At 36.1% G+C, this 23573-nt stretch overlaps 1 protein-coding gene across 6 annotated transcripts in view; it reads right to left on the reverse strand.

The window, feature by feature from the left end:
• Positions 1-23573, reverse strand: part of LOC146003266 (long-chain-fatty-acid--CoA ligase 1) — a 281513-nt gene that overhangs the window by 54733 nt on the left and 203207 nt on the right. For all 6 annotated transcript variants that reach the window (XM_083141456.1, XM_083141459.1, XM_083141457.1 and 3 more), the window contains exons 4-6: positions 16450-16719; positions 8339-8538; positions 1106-1306 (exon numbers count right to left, since the gene is read on the reverse strand). In XM_083141456.1, the coding sequence (XP_082997582.1) occupies positions 1106-1306; positions 8339-8538; positions 16450-16719 (671 nt within the window). The remainder of the gene's footprint in view (positions 1-1105; positions 1307-8338; positions 8539-16449; positions 16720-23573) is intronic.

A 23573-nucleotide genomic window follows, 5' to 3' on the forward strand; every position in this document is an offset into this window, starting at 1 on the left:
AAGATGGCATGGGCATGGCACTGGCACACATGGGAACCTGGCAAACAGTTGAACAAAATGGAGGCGCCCTTGCTACAATGCACCAAGCAAGAGTAGCAAAGTGTTGTGATATTTTTGTTCAGCAAAGGTGTGAAACCTTTATAGATTTTTTATTGGATAACAGTTCAGTATAGTGATAGGTGTACGAGTCGTACAGAAGTCCAACAACAGCGTCACTAGTGAGGAGGAACCATTTTGCCCCTGGTCCAGCACTGAACTCAAAGGGGTTATGTTGAATACTTATAATATAATCATTTTAGTGTTTGTAATAAATATTCAGTAAATAAAAAAAATAAGTTTTCCATTGAATGTACCTGGTATAAATCACATCTACAAATATATGATCATTGTATTTCACATCCAAATTTTATCTAATACATTTTCATTTTAATTCTTGCTTGTTTTATAAATTCGTATTAATTTATTTTAGAAACACAAGAACAATCTATCCAATGCAAATAGTAGAGATAATAATCATTATCATGCAATTTGGCAAGAATAAAGTGATCCATGACAACCGTAATTTCCAAATTACTTTTTATGCAATTACCATGGTAATTTTAGATATTGAATTATTTGGGTGGCATGATATATACTACATCAACATCACATATCAAGTTCAGAATTACCAATTCTATGTAAAGCTAAACAAATGTAGTACACTAGCAAATAACTCAAGCAGCAGGCCACCTTTCAACAGCTAATGCAAGTTCATTGAACACCAAATTCATATTTCCCATATACCTAGGTATTATAATTAATTAATGAATTAATCAATTTTTAAAAAATGTGGCTGAAGATATGATTTTCATCATTCTAAAAATTTATGTAATCTTATGGTGGATACAAATGCTGTAAGGTGTGCCAGCCCTTTCAGTCCTGGCAGTGTGGCAGTCCTGTATCTCTCTTATATCCTTCTATTGTTTTTTTAAAACTTCTACCCCTAATCCCCTTCAAGGTTCACATCCCCAGATCCTAGGTCACATGTATCATATCTACAAAGTACAACATATCTCAGTAACTCAACTTAAAATTAGAAACTATAAGAAATAAATCACAAACTTACCTCACAACATCGCTCTAACATGTGAGCCAATGGTAGAAATGAGATCATAACGTCATGGCGTCTTGGTTTGTGTTCACCCATCTGCATGAGAACTGCACTGACAGCCGATACCACATTTTCATGACTAAGCATAACACCCTTGGGATTCCCTGTTGTCCCAGAAGTGTAGCATATGGTGCAGATATCCTCTGGTCTCGGAGGCTAAAATTTACAGAATTTAATTATTAAAATTCTTCCTTTAATTACATTTTATTCATGGTTATAATTAAATGCAGTTTTTTTCTGTAAAACTTAATCTAACATGCACCCAAGTCCTTTTGGTTTCAATAATCCTCAATATAAAGGGTGAGGTGGAAAAAGGCAATTGCCCCACTTCTCTCACATAACCAGAACATCAAAACATGTTTATTGTTACAACAAAGTGATTATAAGAGTTTGCGAGTTTTAAGTCCACAAAAGGTTACTGTTTAAGTTTGATCTGGACCACTATGTGCCTCCACACTGGGTATTGAACCCAGAGTCCCTTGATTATGAGGCACTACACCACTGGGGAGGTCCAGTGTTAAGAAGAGAATATCATTATATCTTAAACACATGTTTTCATGTATACTCTACTGAAAATTCAGTATACTCTTTACAGTAAATCAATAGATGTTTTGAAACAGCTGCTGTTTTCAGTTGCTATATTTTTTACAGTTTAGTTTATGTGGTACACCTCAAAACAATTAGGGAAGATTGAGAGGTATTTTAAATATTTTGCACTGTCATGTAGTCTAGGGATGGCCAAACGGATCCGGGTCTGAAAGTTTTGGATCTGGATCCGGATCCGAAAGTTCCAGTTCTGGATACGGATCCGAAAGTTCCGGATCTGGATCCGCATCCGAGAGTTCCGGATCCGAAAATTTCGGATCCAGGTCTGAAAGTTTCGGATCTGGATCCGAAACCGGATCTGAGAGTTTTGTATCTCAATCCCATTATAATATTACCACACCTTAAATGGTATTATGATCTTCGATTACAAAGAAATTTTTCATTAGTTAGTCCTACAAGAATTTTTTTCAAGTGTTGTTCCTAAAATACTTTGCTACGCATCGGGTAACACACTCGTGCACCAAAATAATCTTACTTGTTTAACATAAAATGTCAGAGGTGATTTTGAAAATGCCATTGAAACGAATATGTATTCATTCGAATGTATTGGTAATGAAAACACACATAAATGTGAGACATTCCATTCCAGGATGAAATCTTTAACACGTATAACAAGATAGAAATGTTATACAAAAATTATACAATTCTTCTACAGTTACAGTTTTAAAAATTAAAATAAAACATTATAATATATGCAGTGTTATATAATTACAAAGTGTAAGACTAACAAGGGAGGTTATCTAAGTGTCTCCTTCCGATTTCCATGAAACTTGGCAGGCGTATAGTCGGGCCCAAAGGAAGAAATACGTGTCTTTTTGTTTCAGCTAAAAAACGGTTTTAGGGTGCAAAACCCCATCAAATGTCAAGATGAGGACAAATTGAAGTGAGGATCTGACCCCTGTGTCCCCCTCCTCAGGGTTCCTACACAAAATCATGCAATTTTTTCCAGGACTTTTTCAAGGATTTTCCACAATTGCTTCAGGACAAGTGTAGAAAGTAAGCATGGCAAAATACACATCATTACATATTTTCTTTTATTAAAAAAAAAAATTCTAAATTTTTTTAATACGAGTACAGGCTCCCAACTTCCTTACACCTGCTCCTTTCCATACCTTTCATTTCTTAGTATAATGAAGGTTATTTAATTTTTACAATAATACAGAAAAAATAGAAAGGTAGAAAAACTAAACACAAGTATATATAAGTTTAAAAAAATATATATCATCTTGTATTACAAATAAACAAGAATAATATCCTTGGAATACTTGGAATATTTAGGATAGCAAACCCTTTTTTTTAACCGTTATTATTATCATCATATTTTCTACCTCTGAGCGATACAAAATAATGCAAAAGCATGGGGCATTATACATCAATCACAAAAATAAAACTTATCACAAAACTATGAGTACAGTACACAGCAACGTGACATAAGTAAATAAACCACTGTCATGACACTGGCCTGTTTTAAATGAAAACTTATTGTAATTCATACAAATAAAATGGGGCAAAGGAATTTCCAGGACAATCTCCAAAATTCCAGGTAAAGCTTGGAAAATTTTAAATTTCATAACATTTCCATGCCTGGAAGGAATATTTTAAAATTCCAGGTTTTCCAGGATGCGTAGGAACCCTGCCTCCTACTTCCATGATACTTGGCAGGTGTGTGTATAAACGGGCCCAAAGAAAGAAATACGTGTTTTTTTGTTTCAGCTAAAAAACTGTTTTAAGGGGTAAAACTCCCTCAAATGTCAAGATGAGGACAAATTGAAGCGAGGATCTGGCCCCTGTGTCCCTCCGATTTCCATGAAACTTGGCAGGTGTATAGTGGGGCCCAATGGAAGAAATACGTGTTTTTTTGTTTCAGCTAAAAAACTGTTTTAGGGGGCCAAACTCCCTCAAATGTCAAGATGAGGACAAATTGAAGTCAGGATCTGACCCCTGTGTCCCCCTCCGATTTCCATGATACTTGGCAGGTGTGTGTATAAACGGGCCCAAATGAAGAAATACGTGTTTTTCTTTGTTTCAGCTAAAAAACTATTTTACAGGGCAAAACCCACTCAATTGTCAAGATGAGGACAAATTGAAGTGGGGATCTGACCCCTGTGTCCCCCTCCGATTTCCATGAAACTTGGCAGGTGTATAAACGGGTCCAAATGAAGAAATATGTGTTTTTTGTTTCGGCTAAAAATCTGTTCTAGGGGGCAACCTCCCCTCAAATGTCAAGATGAGGACAAATTGAAGTGGGGATCTGACCCCTGTGTTCCCCTCCGATTTCCATGAAACGTGGTAGGTGTATAGAGGGGCCCAAAGGAAGAAATATGTGTTTTTTTGTTTCAGCTAAAAACTGTTTTAGGGGGGCAAAATTCCCTCAAATGTCAAGATGAGGACAAATTGAAATAAGGATCTGTACCCTGTGTCCCCCTCCAATTTTCATGAAACTTCGCAGGTGTATAGAGGGGCCCAAAGGAAGAAATACGTGTTTTTTTTGTTTCGGCTAAAAAACTGTTTTAGGGGGCAAAACCTGCCTCAAATGTCAAGATGGGGACAAATTGACGTGGGGATCATCTGACGCCTGTGTCCCCCTCCGATTCCTATGAAATTTGACAGGTGTATAGAGAGGCCCTATGCCCCCTGTTTCTTCCTATGCCATATTTATGTGGTTTCGGGGTCAGATCCCCACTTCAATTTCTCCTCATCTTGACATTTGAGGGGGGCCTCTATACACCTGCCAAGTTTCATGGAAATCTGAGGGGGAGACTTAGACCTCCCCTGTAAGTGTATTAATTAATTACAAATCGCGCACACACACTATATGTATATATGTGTATGTATGTATATTATATATTTATGTATATTAGCAGGTAACAATATGTTATAAGCACATTCTTACTTTCCAAAGAAGCGCATGTGGGATGGCAAAATGGATCCAGATCCGAAAATTCTGGATCTGGATCCAAAAATTCTGGATCCGGATCCGAAAGTTCTGGATCTGGATCCGAAAATTCTGAATCCGGATCCGAAAGTTCTGGATCCGGATCCGAAAATTCTGGATCCGGATCTGAAAATTCCAGATCCAGATCCAAAAAATTTTAGGATCCTCCGGAACCAACCGGATCCAGATTTCGGATCTGCCAGGATCCGGATCTGGCCATCCCTAATGTAGTTTCATTTTTTTTTATGCTTCTTGTAACACACAAAATACCTCCTTGCTGGGTTTCCCTTCTCAGGAACTGGAATATGTGTCGAAAATTATGGGGGTGCCCAAAACCAGGCTAGTCTACCTATCACCTTGTCAAAATACAAGGGCTGTTCAAAGCTTTTAATTCTAGGGGAAAAAATGGAAAGTCCTGCAAGCACCAAACTAGGTTACCTTTTCAAAGTATTTCCTCTGAGCATGCAAGGACTGCTGCTATCATTGTGGCAGTTCCCTGATTCCTTTGACATAGATGGAAGTTGGCTCCTGTTATAATAGGGTGACCATATGTCCCGTTTTGACCGGCATCGCATCAATATTGTGTATATATATAAAAAAAACACTATTTGTCCCATTTTATACAAGTCTAGGAGTATACTTGAAAACCAACTCAAGTCTAAATTTGAGACATTTGGTGTTAAAAAAACGTTGATGGAATTTTTAAGCTAGTGTCATAGCAACGCTTTTTCAAGTATTTCATAACAATCAAAATGTTCTACTGTTGTCCAAAATGTTATTTTTCTGTCAAATTCAATAGATGATCATCCAAATTGTTCGTTGGTATTGTGAAATGTTGCAATAATTTACCTCAGCTAGTTCTGTGCATCAATACACACGATTTGCAAATAAAAATTTTCCGCCTTTGGCAATACTTTGCTTATTTGTTATTAAAACATGCATGTTCTTACATATGTTTGTCTCTCTAAATTTTCCCAATATACAGGGCATTCTCTTGGCAGATAGCGTTTCTTCTCATTCCGTTTCGCTATTCTGTTATACGGTCATAAACACCGGGTTGCGTGACTTTTTGGACATTCTGTACTTGCTGCCATTTATGCTGACACTACTGTGCATGTGCACATTACATCTTGGCAAATGCTTAATACTCACAAAGGATGAAGGTACATCCTCTGGTAGTTTTATTATTCTCCAGCTATTCACCACTTTTGTTATGCACAAATGTCAGCAAAGGAAATATTTACATGCCAACATGGGATGACCTATGCATAACTGGAAAATTTCATGATAAAAATAAACTGAAAGTGTATATACAATGATGAATATGATGGGAAACATTGCAAAGTTAGAAACCAGAATTTCTGGTCTTGGAGCACACTTTACTAACCTCTGGACCATGGAGGCCTGAACTTAAAATTTAACACATATTCAATGCAATATTTAAGTCTGTATAACTCGAATATTTAAACTTTCTTGCTTGGATCACTTAATAGCAATGCAAATATATATGAGTGTGTGTGTGTAAAAGATATGTATTGTATATATAGTGGTACCTTCCATAATAAATAACTCGCAAAGTGACTGTACCACATAACAAACATGCGCATGGGTCAGAAAATGTTCCACATAACGATACAGGCCTACCAATATAAGACACGTTTGAATATCGTCACACATGATAAAACTCTCAACAGGCATGCTTCATAATCTTACACAAGCAGGCCCTCAGGGTACTTTACTTTATACACAAGCGGTGACCTGCCTATGATTGTTATAAATGCACTAAAAGAAAGACGAAACAAAGAGTTGAAAGTAGAAATAATAATGAACAAATAACTGGTGCATGAAACAAGTTCCATGCATAGCGTTGTTACCACAGCCAGATATCTAACACATGGAACAAACTTCCAGAAACTTAGCAGCCACTAAAACTGGACAAAAAAATCTGTTGTGATTTTTTTATTATCCATCAATTTCTTTATGGCGTTTTGTGGTTTTAGACCAGGCTCACGAATGGATTAAAATTATTCCTATAGTTAAGCTGTGGGAAACAACTTCCTGCATAATGAAAGATTTGCAGTGTCATGATGTGCGCCCATTTCTTTGCTGCAGCCTTAGTTTTGTGATTGCAGAAGGCCTCTCAGAATTTGCAGAAGTCATCAAACACCTCTAGAGCAGATTGAAAACACATTCAGAGAAAGAAAGAAATAAAGTGAATAGTGCTATAAGAAGTGCATGGTGGTGTGAAAAGTGTTCAGTGTTAGACAGAAAGAAAGAGAAATGCAATGCACACCATACATATGAGTAAGGTAAGGCAAAGTTGGCACCATATGTGAGCAATTAACAGTAGAGGCAAAAATAGGAGTGTTCATGCTTGTGGGTCTGATATGCCAGTGAGACTTGGACCAAATCGAATCATATTGGCAGGAGATGGCAAAAGAGACAAATGCTTCAAGTGTTCACAACCTATAACCCTCTGCCCACAAATGCATTGAATGTTCTGGTAACATTGAAACTGATGTCATGCCTGGATTTGATTGGCTGTTATGCTCAGAGCCGCCAGGAGGCAACGAGCACGTTTGGTCTTGAGGCATCGGTCACGGGGGAAAGAGCGGTGTAGCTCTGACTGTAAACGTGTATGGTAAGTGTGGCGATATGATGGGGAATTTACGTAGTGTGGTTCCTTTAAAATTCTATAGTTTATTTGTTCATTTCTTTACCCTATATTAGGTTTTTGTTATTCTAACTTCTAATTAAATTAATATTAGTTTGGGTATTGAGGAACCTATTCTTAGAATTCTCGGTCGTATGGCCGCATTCACTATACACGCATTGACCCCTAATTAATTGTCAATTTAAGTTATAGAATATAAATTTAAGTTGCATATCATACAGTTGTGTGATTATGGATATATAAAGAAAGGAAATTTATTTACTTTTTGATTGTTACAATTCTATAAAAGTACTTTTGCACTGTTAAAATAAAAAGGAAAAGATCTAAGTTTCTGGTTTTGACTTCGTAACTAATTTCCTAGAATAATGGACTCTGATACCAGCTTGCTTTCACTGTGCCTCTGTATGGTAGATCCTGCTTTATGCAGTTGAGGTTGAGCGTGTTGAATATGAGTAAATGGGCCTTTTTTACAGCTTAGTTGCAAACCTCTCTGAGAAATCTAAAACTAACAATAAGTCGGTTATTAATGTAAGAGTAAATGCTTATCTCATACTGACACAGAAATAGGTGATTATAATCACCTTCTTTTGTCATCTAAATTTAAGTGAAAACCTTTGAATGTTCATGAAAAAGTAACAATAAACCTTCAATAAACCTAATGAACAGCTAAAAACAAACAAAGTCATCTGCATACTGCAACAGAAAGACATTAATCTGTCACTGTTGTCAGATAAATATTGAAACTTTAACAATAACTATCTTTTTCAAGGTCATTATTTTCTTCCCGAAATTACTGATCATGTGTTTCTTTAAAGCACAGGAAACACATAAGACATACTTGTTATATTTTTGTAAATTTTTCTCCGACGATTCAAAACATAGAGATAAGTTAAACATTATGTGTTCAATTACCTTAAAATGAAAATCTTGCAAAGAACATTAAATGCACAATTAAGTAACTAAATATACCTACTACTTCTCTGTTATTTTTGGATGCACCTAGACGTTCTACTTCTTCAAATTTTATAATTTCAATGCCTTTGTTTTTGGCTCTTTGGCTTGTTGCAGGACGCACATCCTTAATGGTTATCAGCCTACGTAAACACCTAGGAGCTTTGTCCAAAAGTAGATTGCATTTTGCATCACCTTCACACACCACAATGTTGATATCAGCTGCAACAGAGAGCATTTCACATGAATAAAGTATAGTCACACAGAAAAAAAGCTTTAAGTACGAGGCGTATTTTTAGAGTAAGTACTATTTTGAAATTCCGCTGCTGCAGCGCTGCGGTCTGTGTCCCGTGCATATGCACTGTGTACCTACATCTGTTGGCAAGCCACAGACGCCATTGTGGCAACAATCGATCGTGTATACATTTGCTTTTGTGTATTTAAAATGCCTCCGCTAATTGAGAATCCCGCCGACTGTGAAATATGCGCTGTTATTAGTTTTCTTAGTGCTAAAGGCATGAAAGCAGTTGAAATTCACTGTCAGATTTGTGAAGTGTATGGACAAAACATTATGAGTGATGGAAGAGCTTCCAAAGATGGCCGAAAGAATGTTCATGACGAGGAACGGAGTGGGCGACCCTCAGTGATCACTGTCGATTTGGTGCAGAAAGTCGACGAAAAAGTGAAAGAGAACAGAAGCTTCACGATTTCTTCATTATCAGAGGAGTTCCCTGAAGTTTCAAGAGGTGTTATCTACGAAATTGTTACCGAACGCTTAAACTATCAAAAATTGTGCTCACGATGGGTACCAAAAATGTTAACTGAGGCACACAAAAGCAAACGTTTAGGTAGCATCTTGACTTTTCTTGTCAAGATCTCATCGCATCATTTGGCTGGGAACAATTTGATCATCCTCCATACAGCCCCGGTCTAGCACCCAGTGACTACCACGTGTTTCTGCAACTGAAGAAGCATCTCGGAGGTCAGAGCCACGATGACGACGATAGCCTCAAAACGGCCGTGTTGCAGTGGCTGTCGATGGAATACAAAAGCTTGTTGTTCGATATGATAAGTGCCTTAATATTGGTGGCAATTATGTGGAAAAGGAGATAAAAGTGTAATATTTCATGTAACAATAAAATTGTTACAAAAAGTTTACTTGTTTTTTGTACATATCAAAACGGTACTTACTTTAAAAATATGCCTCGTATATTACTGAGATAAAAATTTGCAGTCAACAAAATAATTTTAGAAGCTTTAATGCAAAACATAACACCTTTACTTAGAGTATATTAACCTTTTAACATAAAAGCCCAAGTATACTCGGGTTTTTAATTTCAACGAAAATATAATATCCCGAGTATATTCGGGGTAACTTCTTTTTATCGCTAGATAGTGCTGTTGAAGTTGTTGTTTACTTGTTTTTCCGGTAGATGTCACTAATAGTGCTGTTGAAGTTTTTTTTTTTTGTCTTTCCGGTAGATGTCACTAATCTCCTTTATTTGACGTTTATTTTCGTCTACGGCGTAGGTGTGAAAAAGTCCGTTAGGGTGCCTTTGTTTTCTTCCTTGTTTCTTGGCGGTATACTTCTTCTTTTGTGAAAATGGAGAGTGAAGAAGAGCTTGATATTGAGTTTAGTGGTTCAGATAGATCCGAAGAAAGTCATGAAGAAAGTTCAGAAGAAAGTGATGTGTCAGATTCATCGGAAACTGACTTTGCAAGTGGCAGACAGTGGTGTGAAATTGATACTTCTGGACAAATCCCAACTGCCCGACCATGCTTTACTTTCACAGGTAAGCCCGAAGTGAATTTCGAGCCACATATTGAGGATGTTATGCACTACTTTTGTCAGTTTATTGATGATGATTTTGTAGGAATTTTGGTGACTGAAACTAACAGATATGCAAGGCAGACACTGGCACGAGAATGGAAAGACACAACAATGGACGAAATGTATATTTTTATTTCACTCATACTGTTACAGAGTATTGTAAAGAAACCTACCTATCAAATGTACTGGACTAAGAATCCAATTTTAGCTTCACCAATTTTTCGACAAATTTTGCCGTTTCATAGATTTGAGAATTTGAAGAAAAATCTGCATTTCTCTGATAATAGTACATATGATGCTGAGAGTCATCCTCAACCAAAACTGAATAAAATATGGCCAATTTTGGATCATTTGTCTACCAAATTTAAATCTGCTTGTACTCCAGAACAAGATGTGACAATTGATGAAAGTCTGATGTTATACAAAGAACGGTTGGGATGGGTCCAATATATACCTATGAAACGAGCCAGATTTGGCATCAAGTCATTCATGCTGTGTGAATCGGCAACTGGATATGTTTGGTCCCTAATAATATACACAGGCGCTGGCACTAAATTTCATGAGAACTATAAAGATTTGCCCATGTCATCACAAGTTGTCATGACACTCATGAAACCCCTGCTGAATATGGAATACTGCCTAACTGTAGACAACTACTACAGTTCTCCCCAGCTTGCCGACATTTTGATATCTAATAGAACAGATGTGTATGGCACTGTGCGTCCCACGAGAAAGAATATGCCTCCATCGTTTCAAAGGATAAAACTGAAGAAAGGAGAGACTGTAGCATTCCAAAGAGGTAAACTTCTTGCACTAAAGTGGAAAGACAAAAGAGATGTCTCTATGTTATCCAGTTTCCACAGTGCGGAAATGGAAACATGCAGACAAAGGAACAAAGATGTTGTGAAGCCTGTGGTCATGTTTGCATATAATGATAGAATGGGAGGTGTTGATAGGGTAGATCAGTACATTGCAAACAATCCATTGCCACGAAAGCGAGGTAAAAAATATTATAAGAAAATATTTTTCCACCTCTTAGAACTAGTTGTGTGGAATGCCTTCGTACTCTACAGAAAACATGGAGGACAGAAGAGTGTCCTTGACTTTCGTGTCGCTGTCATTGAGAAAGTGGTTGCTCATCATCAAAGAGAAGAATTTTCACCGAAAGCAGCTGGTCGCTCCTCAACAACTGCAACACCAATGCGACTTGTTGGTCGCCATATTCCTTCAGTGATTCCTACAACTGAGAAGAAGCAAAATCCTACAAGAATGTGCAGAATGTGCAGTAGTGTGCGTGATGCTAGAGGGAAGAAGGCTAGAAGAGAATCCAGATACATGTGTGAGGAATGCAGTGTAGCTTTGTTCATTGATCCATGTTTCAGGGCTTATCACACAGCCAGTAACTTATAAACAATGTATTTCACGTTTAGTGGGTACACTTATACACGTTTTAGGACTAATGACAAAGTCCCTATAATATAAACAATTGTTTTTAAGTTCACTAATTAGTGTTTCAGTGCTATTTTGTGTTTATTTTGATTATTAAAATAACTTATCTTGATTTTTTAACAAGTTCTATTTGTAATATTTTACTCATTGATAGCACGAGTATACTCGGGATTTTATTTTAGGGGTGTTTCAGATGCATGTATCTCATTGTTGAGTTGTCAACAATCAACATTATTATAACCATTTATAATGTTCTTAACTGATTATTTCAACCGAGTAATAAAAAAATTACATTAAAATCAAAACAATTTTTTTAAAAAAATCTCTATGTTAAGAGGTTAACAAATATTCCTTCTTCCCACTTGGTTTTTATGTAAGAACTAAATAATTTCTACTGATATATGAACGACACATGAAAAATTTGATTGCATGCTACATATAATTAAAATATCATTAATAATAATAGATCCATGTTACATAAGCAAGAACGTATATCTTTCTTTTTGCAATTGTGAATAAAATATGCAGGTAGCTGTAATTCAATAACTGTAATTACACATTAAAAAGTTTATGTTCATGTAGTCATTTATTATAATTTATCATGCATGGATAGTAATTAGAGTACTGCATTGGACTACTTTCGCTCGCTCAAAATCGATTGAATGTCCCATGCTTGAGCGTGATTCGCTCGAATATATAGAATATAATTTCAAGGTGACAATAATCATACAAATATATGTGTAAAATTTGTGCTGGTACTTTCAGCCCATAATCATCTATTCATTTTTCATATATTGCTATGTATTGGTAAGATAGACTAAATTACATTGTAACATGGAGATGATGACTATGTTCACTTTAGTTTCAATTTCACTGCATCTTTCACTTCATGATCCATATTTGAGGACCCACTATCACAGACAAATTACGGTTGTACATTAACAACTAGGCTTCCAGTGTATATACAGTAGATCGTTTGCCTCTTTGAGCATTATTCACTCAAGTGAAGAAACAGTTGATTCCGTAAGCCATCTAGCTTCATCCATGTGAACTATTAGACGATCGAGCAAGAAGCCTCGATGCAGCACTCTAGTAGTAATATAACAAAATTTCTATTTACAGCTATTTTACAAAATGTCATATACCGGCTGCATTGGTCAATTGCTCTTAATGTTTTTAATCCAATGTAAGTCAATTGCCTCTTTCCATTTCTTTTTGAAAATATTACAATGGTGTAAAAAATTAAACTCATTATTTATAAAAATTAACTTAAATATTTTAAGAATTGCAGTGATCCAATCAATAATACCTCTGAGTCATACACAGGAGACCAAGGTTCGATTTACATGTGGCTGATCTGAAGGCAATTTTTCATTGATGGCCTCCATAAGTTACTTTGGATCTATGCTCATCAATGAGTATCTGGAGGCAATCTCGGGAGCAAAGATAAGGAACAATGATTATTATATTGCGGCCTCCCCGATGGCACAGTGGAAGCGTCGTCACCTTGTAATCAAAGGGTCCCAGGTTCGATACCCAGTGGAGACACATAGTGGTTTGGATCCCACTTTAAACTGTAGGTCCAGTCCCGATTCACCTTACTGTATATAAAGTGGACTTAAAACACCAACTCAATATCAATCAATCAATGATTATCATATTGCTGCCACTATAACTAAGATTGAGAATGTGTGGAGCACATGTGGACTACTGCAACGTAATTTACGGACTAAATCTATCCATTCGAAACAGAACCAAAATTCAGAAAGTCCAAAATTCATGTTTCTGTTTCGTGTACCATATAAGAAAATATGATCATATCCTCCCAACCCTAAACACAAACAAAATGTTGAACATGGCCAGATGCTGAAAATTATATCTGTGTTGTTTTATTCATAATCTTTTTCAAACCAAAACACCTAAAAACCTACTCCAGAAATTAAATTTCAGAAGGGAAATACACGATTATAAAACAAGGGGAAAATCAAAACTTGAGCTTAAAAAGCACACACTAGTGCTTTTCAAATCATCAATTACATATTCAGTGGCCACGGTGGCTCAGTCGGTAATGTGTCTGACTACCATGCTTAAGGTCCCAAGTTCGATCCCCAGTCTGTTCAAATCCGAGAACTTTTCTAACGTTGGAAACGGCCCCGGCACCCACCCAGCGTCGAATGACATGGGTACCTGGGGGAAACCCTGGGGGGTAAAGGCGGTCAGGGGCATGATGCTGATCACATCTCCCTCAACCATGACCGGATCAAGAAAGTGTGGGGTGTTACCCCCACACCCCCTATATGCCTTCATGGCGTGGTGCTAAGCAAAGGGGAGCACTTTACTTTTTTTTTACTTTACATATTCAGCTGCAAGAGCATGCCTCTGTCCATGACGTCCCTCACTAATCGCAACAATTTCAAAGGCAAATTAAAAAATCTATTGTTAAATGAACAATATCTGTGTTCCAGCACTCACGAATAATAGCATCATTTTGAACCAACTTCCTAAAGACATGTATTTTCATTTTCATTTTGCTTCTTTACTTTCCCTTTACATGTTGCCAACCCTTGACGATATTTTGTCCTTTCTCGTATATTAAGAACATTTATATGTTTTTACATAATATTAATTTGTATTAGATTTAAGTATATCACACCAAGCACAATTGTGCCAATTATGTCAATTAATTTGTGTATCCTTTGTGTATTTGTTTTCAATCTTTTTCCTTTTTTTTGAATATGTAGATGAATCTTTGTTCTCAATTTTGTATTTGTTCTTTTTGTGTTTTATGTTTCTTTCTTTTTTCCTTTTGTTTGTTTGTTATTTGTACAAACATTTAGTTTGTAGGATGTATTTAGTATGTAGAATGTATTTAGTATGTAGAATGTATTTAGTATGTAGAATGTATTTAGTACAGTATGTATGTATAGCCTATGTATTATGTATCCATTGAGGTTAGGTGGTAGAACAGCCGCAGGCTGAACCTCGCCCTTTAATAAAGGAAAATTGAAATTGAAATTGAAATCTAATACTGCCTTGACATGGTAAAATGCACAAAATACTATTTTATTTCCTTTTAGTTATGATATCATAACTAATCATGATATCACAGTATGAACAAACTTCCAGTACAAATTACTTTAGCCAAATAAAGAAAAAAATTAAAGTGCTCCCCTGTGCTTTGCACCATGCCATAAAGGCATATATGGGGTGTGGAGTTAGGGCCCCACACTTTCTTGATTATTGTCAAAGGTGGGGGTGATGTGATCTGCAGCACGTCCCTGGTCACCTTTACCCCCCAGAGTCTCCTCCAGGTACTGACTTTATATGATCCTGGTTGGGTACCAGAACCACTTGAACAGGTGGAAAAAAATCTTGGTTCTCCCCCATCGCGGATCAAACCCAGGTCATTCACATGGTAGTCAACTAAATGATATTCCCTGATTTTAGTATTTTACCAACTAGGACGACGTTTACAAATAATGAAGTCAGTGGTCACTTGTGATCACACATCCGCAATTATCTCGAAAATGGCTCGTTTGCAGACCCATGTTTACTGAGACTTTTTTGCTTCTATTATCGTTTACTTTCACCAGTGTCAGTTTGCACTATTACTTATGAGACACCCTGTATGTTGTACATGCAAAATGTAATACAACTTTTCCAGTTTTCTACTGAACTGTCCTTAAATAAAAGCTTTGGTTCCAGATGAAAGAGACATTTTAAAGAGTATTTCTACTCAAAGGACCTGTTGTATATGTGAAAAAAAGTCGAACAATGATATGTTATATTCTCTGACTTTTTACAGCTGTTTGAGAATTCTTATGAAATAACTTGACTTTTTCACCCATAGGATGGGTTAGTGAGAACTATATATATGTATTTAACACTGTACTAAGCAGAATACCTTCTGTTAGAGCAGAAATATAGATACACGTGTAATAGAAACTTGATATAAGGATTACCATTTCATATTTAAAAATTAGTAAGATATATACTTTTTTCTTTACTGCTCAAAACTCTCATTCTAAAGAGTAACTCAGGTCTGAGATGAAAAAATTGTATCAACTTGAATGGCTGATTCCTATGTATTTTTTTGCACTGATTACGGGGAAAATAGTAAAAGCATTCCATCGCATACCATTTTTCCGCAATACACGATTTTTTGATTTTACACTCCATGTATCGCCTTATCTGGTAAGTAATAGGAGTAGTTAGTAGCATCTTCCGTAACTTAAAATAAGCTGTTCCTCATAACTTTCAATTTATATTATTGAGACAAGGATATATGAGTCAATGACCTACTGGCAAACGTCCAGTTTTCCTCTGAGAGCAGGTTTTCCCCGATGCACCATCTAAAAATCCCCATTCATCCACTCCTCTACTGCGCTCCATGAATTATTTTGTTCCTTGCCTCTGACCCCTGCAATTCATTTAGCTTGCGTGTGTTCCGGTGAACAAGTTCTTCTTTTTAAGTGTTCGGTTGTTTTCTTTTAAGAAGAAACTAAATGGATGGAAGAGGCTGCAAGAATTCTCCTGACAGCTTTTTCTATTATTATTTTCCTATAGTTTACGGTTATTACAAGCATAAGAAAACAGTTTTTCGTTGTGACGTTTCAGGAGAACACACACTCCCTTCATCAGACATTTATTTTCATTTTGACTAAAGATACAGTTATAACAATGGTTATCAATTTTTTAAACAAAAAGAATCCGTTATATAATGGATGTTGTCAATATTACATTGTTGCAAATCGCAGGCCTGTGTTCAATTCAAATTAGTTCAGCAAACAAAATTTTACATGTAAATGTACAACATATACTTTAAGGATGTAAATAAAAAAAAATCTACTTACCTTGTGTAATAATATATGCACATGCATCTGGTCCCAAGGTGTCGTACAAAGGGACGATGACCATGGAATAACAATAAGCACCTTGTTCTGTGAGGATCCATTCTGGACAGTTTTGACTGTAGATACCAACATATGTGCTTGATGAAGAGCTTAGACCCAAGGCCACCAGCCCAGAACCAAAATTTTTAGCTCTCAGTAGAGCTTCATTATAATGCAGCCACTGATAGGGCTTATTAGGTGCATCATGCCAACCAAGACAAACCGAATTATCTGTGAAAAGATAATAAATACTAGAATGAGCTTTGTATTAAAAATTATGTATTGTATGCTAGTGTAAATTGTTGATTATAGAGGGTTTCTGAGAATGAATGGTGGGTTTTCATGAGGTTATTGTGGAAAATGAGTTTACACATTGAAAGTTGATTTATTAGGTTCAGCTACTCAAACAGTCTCTATAGTAAGCAAACAGATGATTTAGGAATTAACCCTAGCTTACCCCTGCCATACGAGAAACTTACTTACCTGAGAGAGGGAAGAGGGGTCAGAGGCTCACACATTTTAATTTTTTTTATCACTAAGTTTTAAAAAAACATTTTCTTTTAAAATCACTGCTTCCTTACCATCTTTAATAAAAAATAAGAACCAATTATTATTATGCATGAGTGTCACACACATATTTTATCATTCACTAAACCACATAGAAATATATTACTGTTGCATCAATGCTTTTTTGGTTTATATAAGTGAATTTATATATTAATCAAAATAATTTTAACAATTACAAAAATTATCACCATTACCAAGCAATTGTTCACACTTACGGGCATGAGTGTCATGTCGGAATACACATCCCAAGTGGAGAGCCTGTTAATTTTTCTTCTATGAACGTTGTAATTGTAATTGTAATTTATTCTTGTTCTATTGACTACATTGTAGATATTTCTATCTGCAGCAGTATAAGGATTTTAATAATTAAAATATTTATTTATTTATTTATGTCTACATTGGTCATACAAAATTACAAAATTTAATACATAATTATAAAATAATACAGTGGATTCTACAACCTTATACATCATCATAAATTCAAATTGTAGGTTTTAACGAAAGTACTACAGAAACATTTGGAACACCCTAGGGAACAATATAATTTATTTTCACTTTTACATAAAAATATTCAAAGTTTAAAAATCGAAAAACAAGTTGTGGTGGTGTGTCCAGCAGCCCGCCCCCCTTCCTCGGTAAAACAAGGGTTAAACACAAATTCTGCATTAACTAAAATACATTCTGGTATCCAACAGCACTTGCTTTCATCATGTACACCATTGACAACACAGCACAAATTATAACAAGACTTATTGTTTTGTCTGATGTCCTCGGTCAACCCGACGACTTTATTTTTTCTATGCTACCCATCTCTTGGAACTGTGCGAATCATGAATGGATATTATTCTCATGCAGCGAATCCTTTTGATACTAGTGTCTAAATTGCCTATGCACCACAATCGCAGGATATTCATTTTGCCAGCCAAGGAACACGAGCAGCTTTCTCTTGTATGGTGTACATCACATTACAATACACAAAATCACACTGTAAGTTCTTCCCTGAGAGTGCACAACCCAGATGACAGTTCTTCCACTTTGTTTTCTCATTCCTACCCCATGACACAGCCTGCAGTCTGTGCAATACATGTGCAGAAACTGCTAAAGTTGCTCAACCTAATATAACAGCCTTCAAGGTATACTCTGTAATGCATCTTTCACAATAACCTCACCAAACTTCACCATTCATTCTTGGATACCCTGTGTTAAAGTTCCAAGGTTTCAACATAATAATCTGCAATACACATGTAGAAAGAAAAAAAAAAGGTAAAGTGCTCCCCTGTGCATAGCACTACGCCATGAAGGCGTATAAGGGGTGTGGGGGTAAAGCTCCACACTTTCTTGATCCGGTCGTGAGTGGGGGTGATGTGATCAGCATCATGCCCCTGACCGCCTTTACCCCCCAGGGTTTCCCCCAGGTACCCATGTTATTCGACGCTGGGTGGGCGCCGGGGCCGCTTCCATCGTTAGAAAAGTTCCCGGATTTGAACCGGCTGGGGATCGAACCCGGGACCTTCAGCATGGTAGTCAGACGCGTTACAGACTGAGCCACCACGGCCGTAACTTATTAATTCTAGCCTGTTCGGGAAAAAGCAATTACGACTTTTCAGGATCCCGCACACCCATAGTTATTTATGTTTATTCTATTAATAGCAAACATTACAGACATGGTATACTTGTTGGATCATCACTGTTTAGTATCTTTACACATGTCCAATATAAAATTATACTTATAATATTTTCTTTAATTGATTCAGTGTGACTTAAATGAAAACAACAGAAAATGAAAGTTTGTGACTTAGGTTGTGACTGTTCTCTATTGCAGCACAAGTTCATTTTTTTTTTCTTATGTTCATTTTTAAATGTACAATTATAATTATTATGTATTTTAAACTTCAAATGTTAATGTTCAAGTTGCTGTTTAATAACGTATGTTTTCTATCTGTCTTAAATTGTAAACGTTTATGTACTTGGCAACATTGACTTTGCTAGAGTAACAGAAATAACAGTTATGGAAGATTGTGATAAAAGTTTCTGTCAAATAGTGATTTGCTGCATTTTCATTCATAGAAATATTGCAAATTTAGGTCTGTTGTCAGCCCATAGAAATTTAGCTTCACCTTTGCAAATCAATATATATATAATTCAGTTAATAACAGTACAAGCATAATTAATCACCGACAGCAACAGCACAAAGTGCCTTTTCATGAACACCATAGAATCCTTAGTTATGCCATTAAATATGAGTATACCACACATAATTTTGCAACTTTTTCCAGTTAGAAGAAACGATGTATGCAAAGCGTATATTTCCTTGCACTAACAAGAAGTAATATGCTGCAATGTAAGACAAAATTGAGTTTCCCCATAAGAAAAACATTTTTGTAATCAGAAATTTTCTTCTCCATGAAAACAAGTGTGAAAAGCTTCAATATAATGAGAGGGTTATTATGATCAAGCTGAGTTTAAAGCCAAAACGTACAGTAATTGCACAAGTTTACATGACAACCTCAGACTGTGATATAAATGAAGTGTGTGAAGATATAGTGAGAGCTATTAAATATGTGAGAGAAGATGAAAACCTTGTCCTACTTGTAGATTGGAATGTAGTGGCAGGAAAAGACCAAAAAAAAAAAGTAACCGGAACTGGCGAAATGAAATGAGAGAGCAGAAAAACCAACTGTATTCTGCTCCACACATAAGTTAGACACTGTGGTTTCCTTTACTTTCTTTTTCTACCACTTGTCTCTAATCACAAAGATGTGTACAAAGTATGAGTGATGATATGAAGAAACTGAAGAAGGGACACTCAAGGAACACCCATGCCCAGGCCGAGATTCGAACCTGGGACCTAAAAGCAGAAGGCATACATGGATGATGCCAGTAGACATAGAAAGATACCAAATAGTGATATCATAGTGAAACAGAGATTCAGGAACCAGATCAAGGATTCTAAAATGTATCTGGACACATGCCGCTCATAACCTAGTAATGACGAAAAGCACAGTGAAGTTCAAAAAGTATACAGAGAAAGACAAAGAGAATGTGAAATATCTAAGGAATCAAATGTTTTCTGCAATGGAGAAAAAAATGAATGAACCGACAGATGGGAGCAAAAAGGGTATAAGCATTGAAGAAAAACAGAACTCAATCAAGCAAAGGCTACTGCTGCAAAGAAGAAATTTAAACCAAACTTTTTAGTGAAACAGCACTATGAGGGCTAGAGCCTGCCAAGTAGCTTATTTATTGGGTGAAGCATTTTAGGCACATCAAATTTCATCACCACTGATTACTGACATTTGAAACCAAAGCCATTACTACTTCATTTAGAATAGCTCTCCAGTTGTCCTTATGATGAAGAATAAACACTGAAAATTTGGGAGCTCCCACTGGGAATCGAACCAAAGGTGAAAGTGCTGACCAATTGACCACGTGGGAGCCCTTCACAAGGAAGTAATTCGTAAGAGAAAAATGTAAGTGAAGATCCTCTGGTTAATGAAGGTAATATTATACTTAATGGAAGAAAGGCTGGATGCAATATTAAATTCGAATTATTGTCAACTTGCAAGAAAATAGATCTAAAAGTTTCCTTGCTCACTTTGATGGCAACCATTTTTGCTGTGGTCTTCATGAGCTTGCAAAGTTGGTTACATTACAATAATGCAAAGGATGGTAAACAATGACAATACAATTTCCACAAAAACGGAAAGGGATTGGATCAAAGGTGCAAAAAAATACATAGGAATCAGCCATTCAAGTGATAGCTAGAGATTTCTAAGCCTCCTGCACCAAGTTGTATTCTCTCTGTGTTATTTCTCTAGTACATATCTGGATCACCAAGTAGTTTATTAATCTACAATTTTTATTCACTTCAAATTTTCCTCATGCTGCAGTCTAATATGGCCAAGTCGACTTAAAGCAAACTTTAAGAAATAAGATGTATAAATATTTGTTTCAAGTACTGGATTACATAACACTCCCCTTACACACACACACACAAACACAATACACTGGGATGCCAATCCACTCCACACCCCCTCCACAAGGCCTTGGATGCAGTCTCCCTAAACATTATTCATCTAATATCCAAAATTGTTTGATAAGTGAGTAAGTTTTTCATATGGATGTGGTAGCTTACTAAGTGGTTGATATTTATGTGCTAAAAGTTTTGAAATACAGAAAGCTAGCACACGGATTGGTTAGATACTTCAGTTAATCTGAAATGTCAGAAGATAAATTGTATATATGCATTTAAACAGTGTTTGTAGATGGAGAATACAATTTTAAAACCAAAGATCAAGAATGAATCACAATTTGTTCTACAAATTAATGACAGGAGAGAAAATTCAAACCAGGCATATCAAATATTTGTCCTGCAGCTGTCTATTAACCAAAATTGGCTAATTCATGCAAATATTCCAAATATTGTTTCATGTGTCACATTCAGAGTGATAGCTAGAGATTTCTAAGCCTCCTGCAACAAATTCGTAATTCTGAAAAATATGAAGCTGTACAGTGAATTCATTATTTGAGGTGAAACATACATTATTCGGGGAAACATCAAAGTGTGCCTCGCATATTTCAACCAAGTGAAGATGTCATAACTGAGATATACTGTGCATGCTTTCATTTGATTCGTTTTTTATTTAACTTCATTTTCTTGCCACTTTTGGATAATCACGATGATGAGGATGAGTAATGACATGATGAAATTGCTGAAGGGACATGTACAAAGAACACCCATGCCCAGGCTCGGATTTGAACCTGGGTCCTAGTGTGCATGCATCAACTGTGAGATGCACGTTGCTCCTGGTCAATGCATGGACCCTATATTTACATGCTCTAAACTGATGACAAGCATTTTTTCCATTTCCCAGGGTGTGATTTATACAGAATTTTGTTGTCATTATACAGGGAATAATTTCTTAATGTATTGGACAGTATTAATGTTACAGTCCAGAGTTTCTATATAGTAAATGTTCCAAGAAAGGAGACTGGTAACACATGAATAAAGACACTTGGAAAAGGATCCAATATATTAGTGAGTACCATTTCCAAAGAATTAAAATTATTTAAATTAAAATTAAATTAATTACCTTACATGTAACAATTTCTGCTCCAATAAACTAGTAAACAAAATTATCAATAAACTTGAGAAATTGCAGGATCCTTTTTCATGAAGTCTCTTTATTTGTTGGGTTTCTGAATAGCCAAATGGTTAGTGCTCTTACCTTTGGTGTGAGGGATCTTAGGTTTGATTCCCAGTGAGAGCCCCCAAACGTTTGACGTTGACTCAGCATCATGAGGATAATTGGGAAACTACTTGGAAAGAAGAAGTAGCTGGCTCCAGTCCAGTGGCCGAATTGGAAGTATATTAATGCAGACATGCTCATATGCACAGACCTGCTTTTGAGACACTCCTTTTCTATGTAATTTCTTAAATGATACATCGATTTTCATTCTCTCTCTCTCATCACCACAACTTGTAAAAACTAATGATGTATTAGACATGAAACCACTCATTACTGTGGAAGTTCCTAAGACAAGCTGCGTATGTGAGACGGATGTATCATGTTTCAGTAAATAAGTAATAATAAACAAATAAATAAATACACTAATTAGTAAGTTTACTATGTACGTTTTTAAAAATTTACTGCCGGTATGCTTTTTGGCATCTTCATTTACTACCGGTATGTCATACTGGCTCATACTTGCTCAATTTGATCACTGCTCCAGTCTCAAAAGACAGAAAACAGCGACAATGAGACTCAATGCACTGACTCATCATCCAATGAAAAAGCCTCTTGGCAGGCTCTGCCACCTGTTGTACCATGGAGTTTAGTTTAGTTAATCTTTATTTGTTGCATAAAAGTAATATACTTCATTAATTCTCTTATGTAAACCAACATGAAGCAGTATAAATCAGTATTTGTAAATTCACTTGAATATTAATAAATATAGGACTGTATTATTTATAATTTCAATCATAGATCTGTAGCAATATACTATTTTCTTTTAATCCTTGTGCTTTTCCTTTTTCTTTAAGTGTCTCCTACATTTCTCAGTTCTTCTCCAGAGTATATCATGATAAAGTTAACTTATTGATTTTACTATACACATTATAAATTCAGGCCTCCCCAATGGCGCAGTGGTCGGTAGCATCGTCGCCTTGTAATCAAGGGGTCCCGGGTTCGATACCCTGTGGAGGTACATAGTTCAGATCCCACTTTAAACTGTAGGTCCAGTGCCAGTTAGCCTTACTGTGCATAAAGTGGACTTAAAGCAGCATCCCCATCAATCAATCAATCAAACATTATAAATTCACAACATTTTTTTTATGTTAGTGTGTTTTGCCATCATAGAAACACATTTCATCTTAACGATCATATAATTTGAATTTTTTTATTATTAACGAGGCAATAGGTCTGAACATTACTTGGAATGCAATTACTAGGAAATGGATATTAAGGTGCAGCACAGTGCAGCACCTTTCTAAAAAACTATCTGTTTTCATACCAATC

The sequence above is a fragment of the Lepisma saccharinum genome, chromosome 20 (genome assembly GCF_977018435.1).
Source record: "Lepisma saccharinum chromosome 20, izLepSacc3.1, whole genome shotgun sequence".
Lineage (NCBI taxonomy): Eukaryota > Metazoa > Arthropoda > Insecta > Zygentoma > Lepismatidae > Lepisma > Lepisma saccharinum.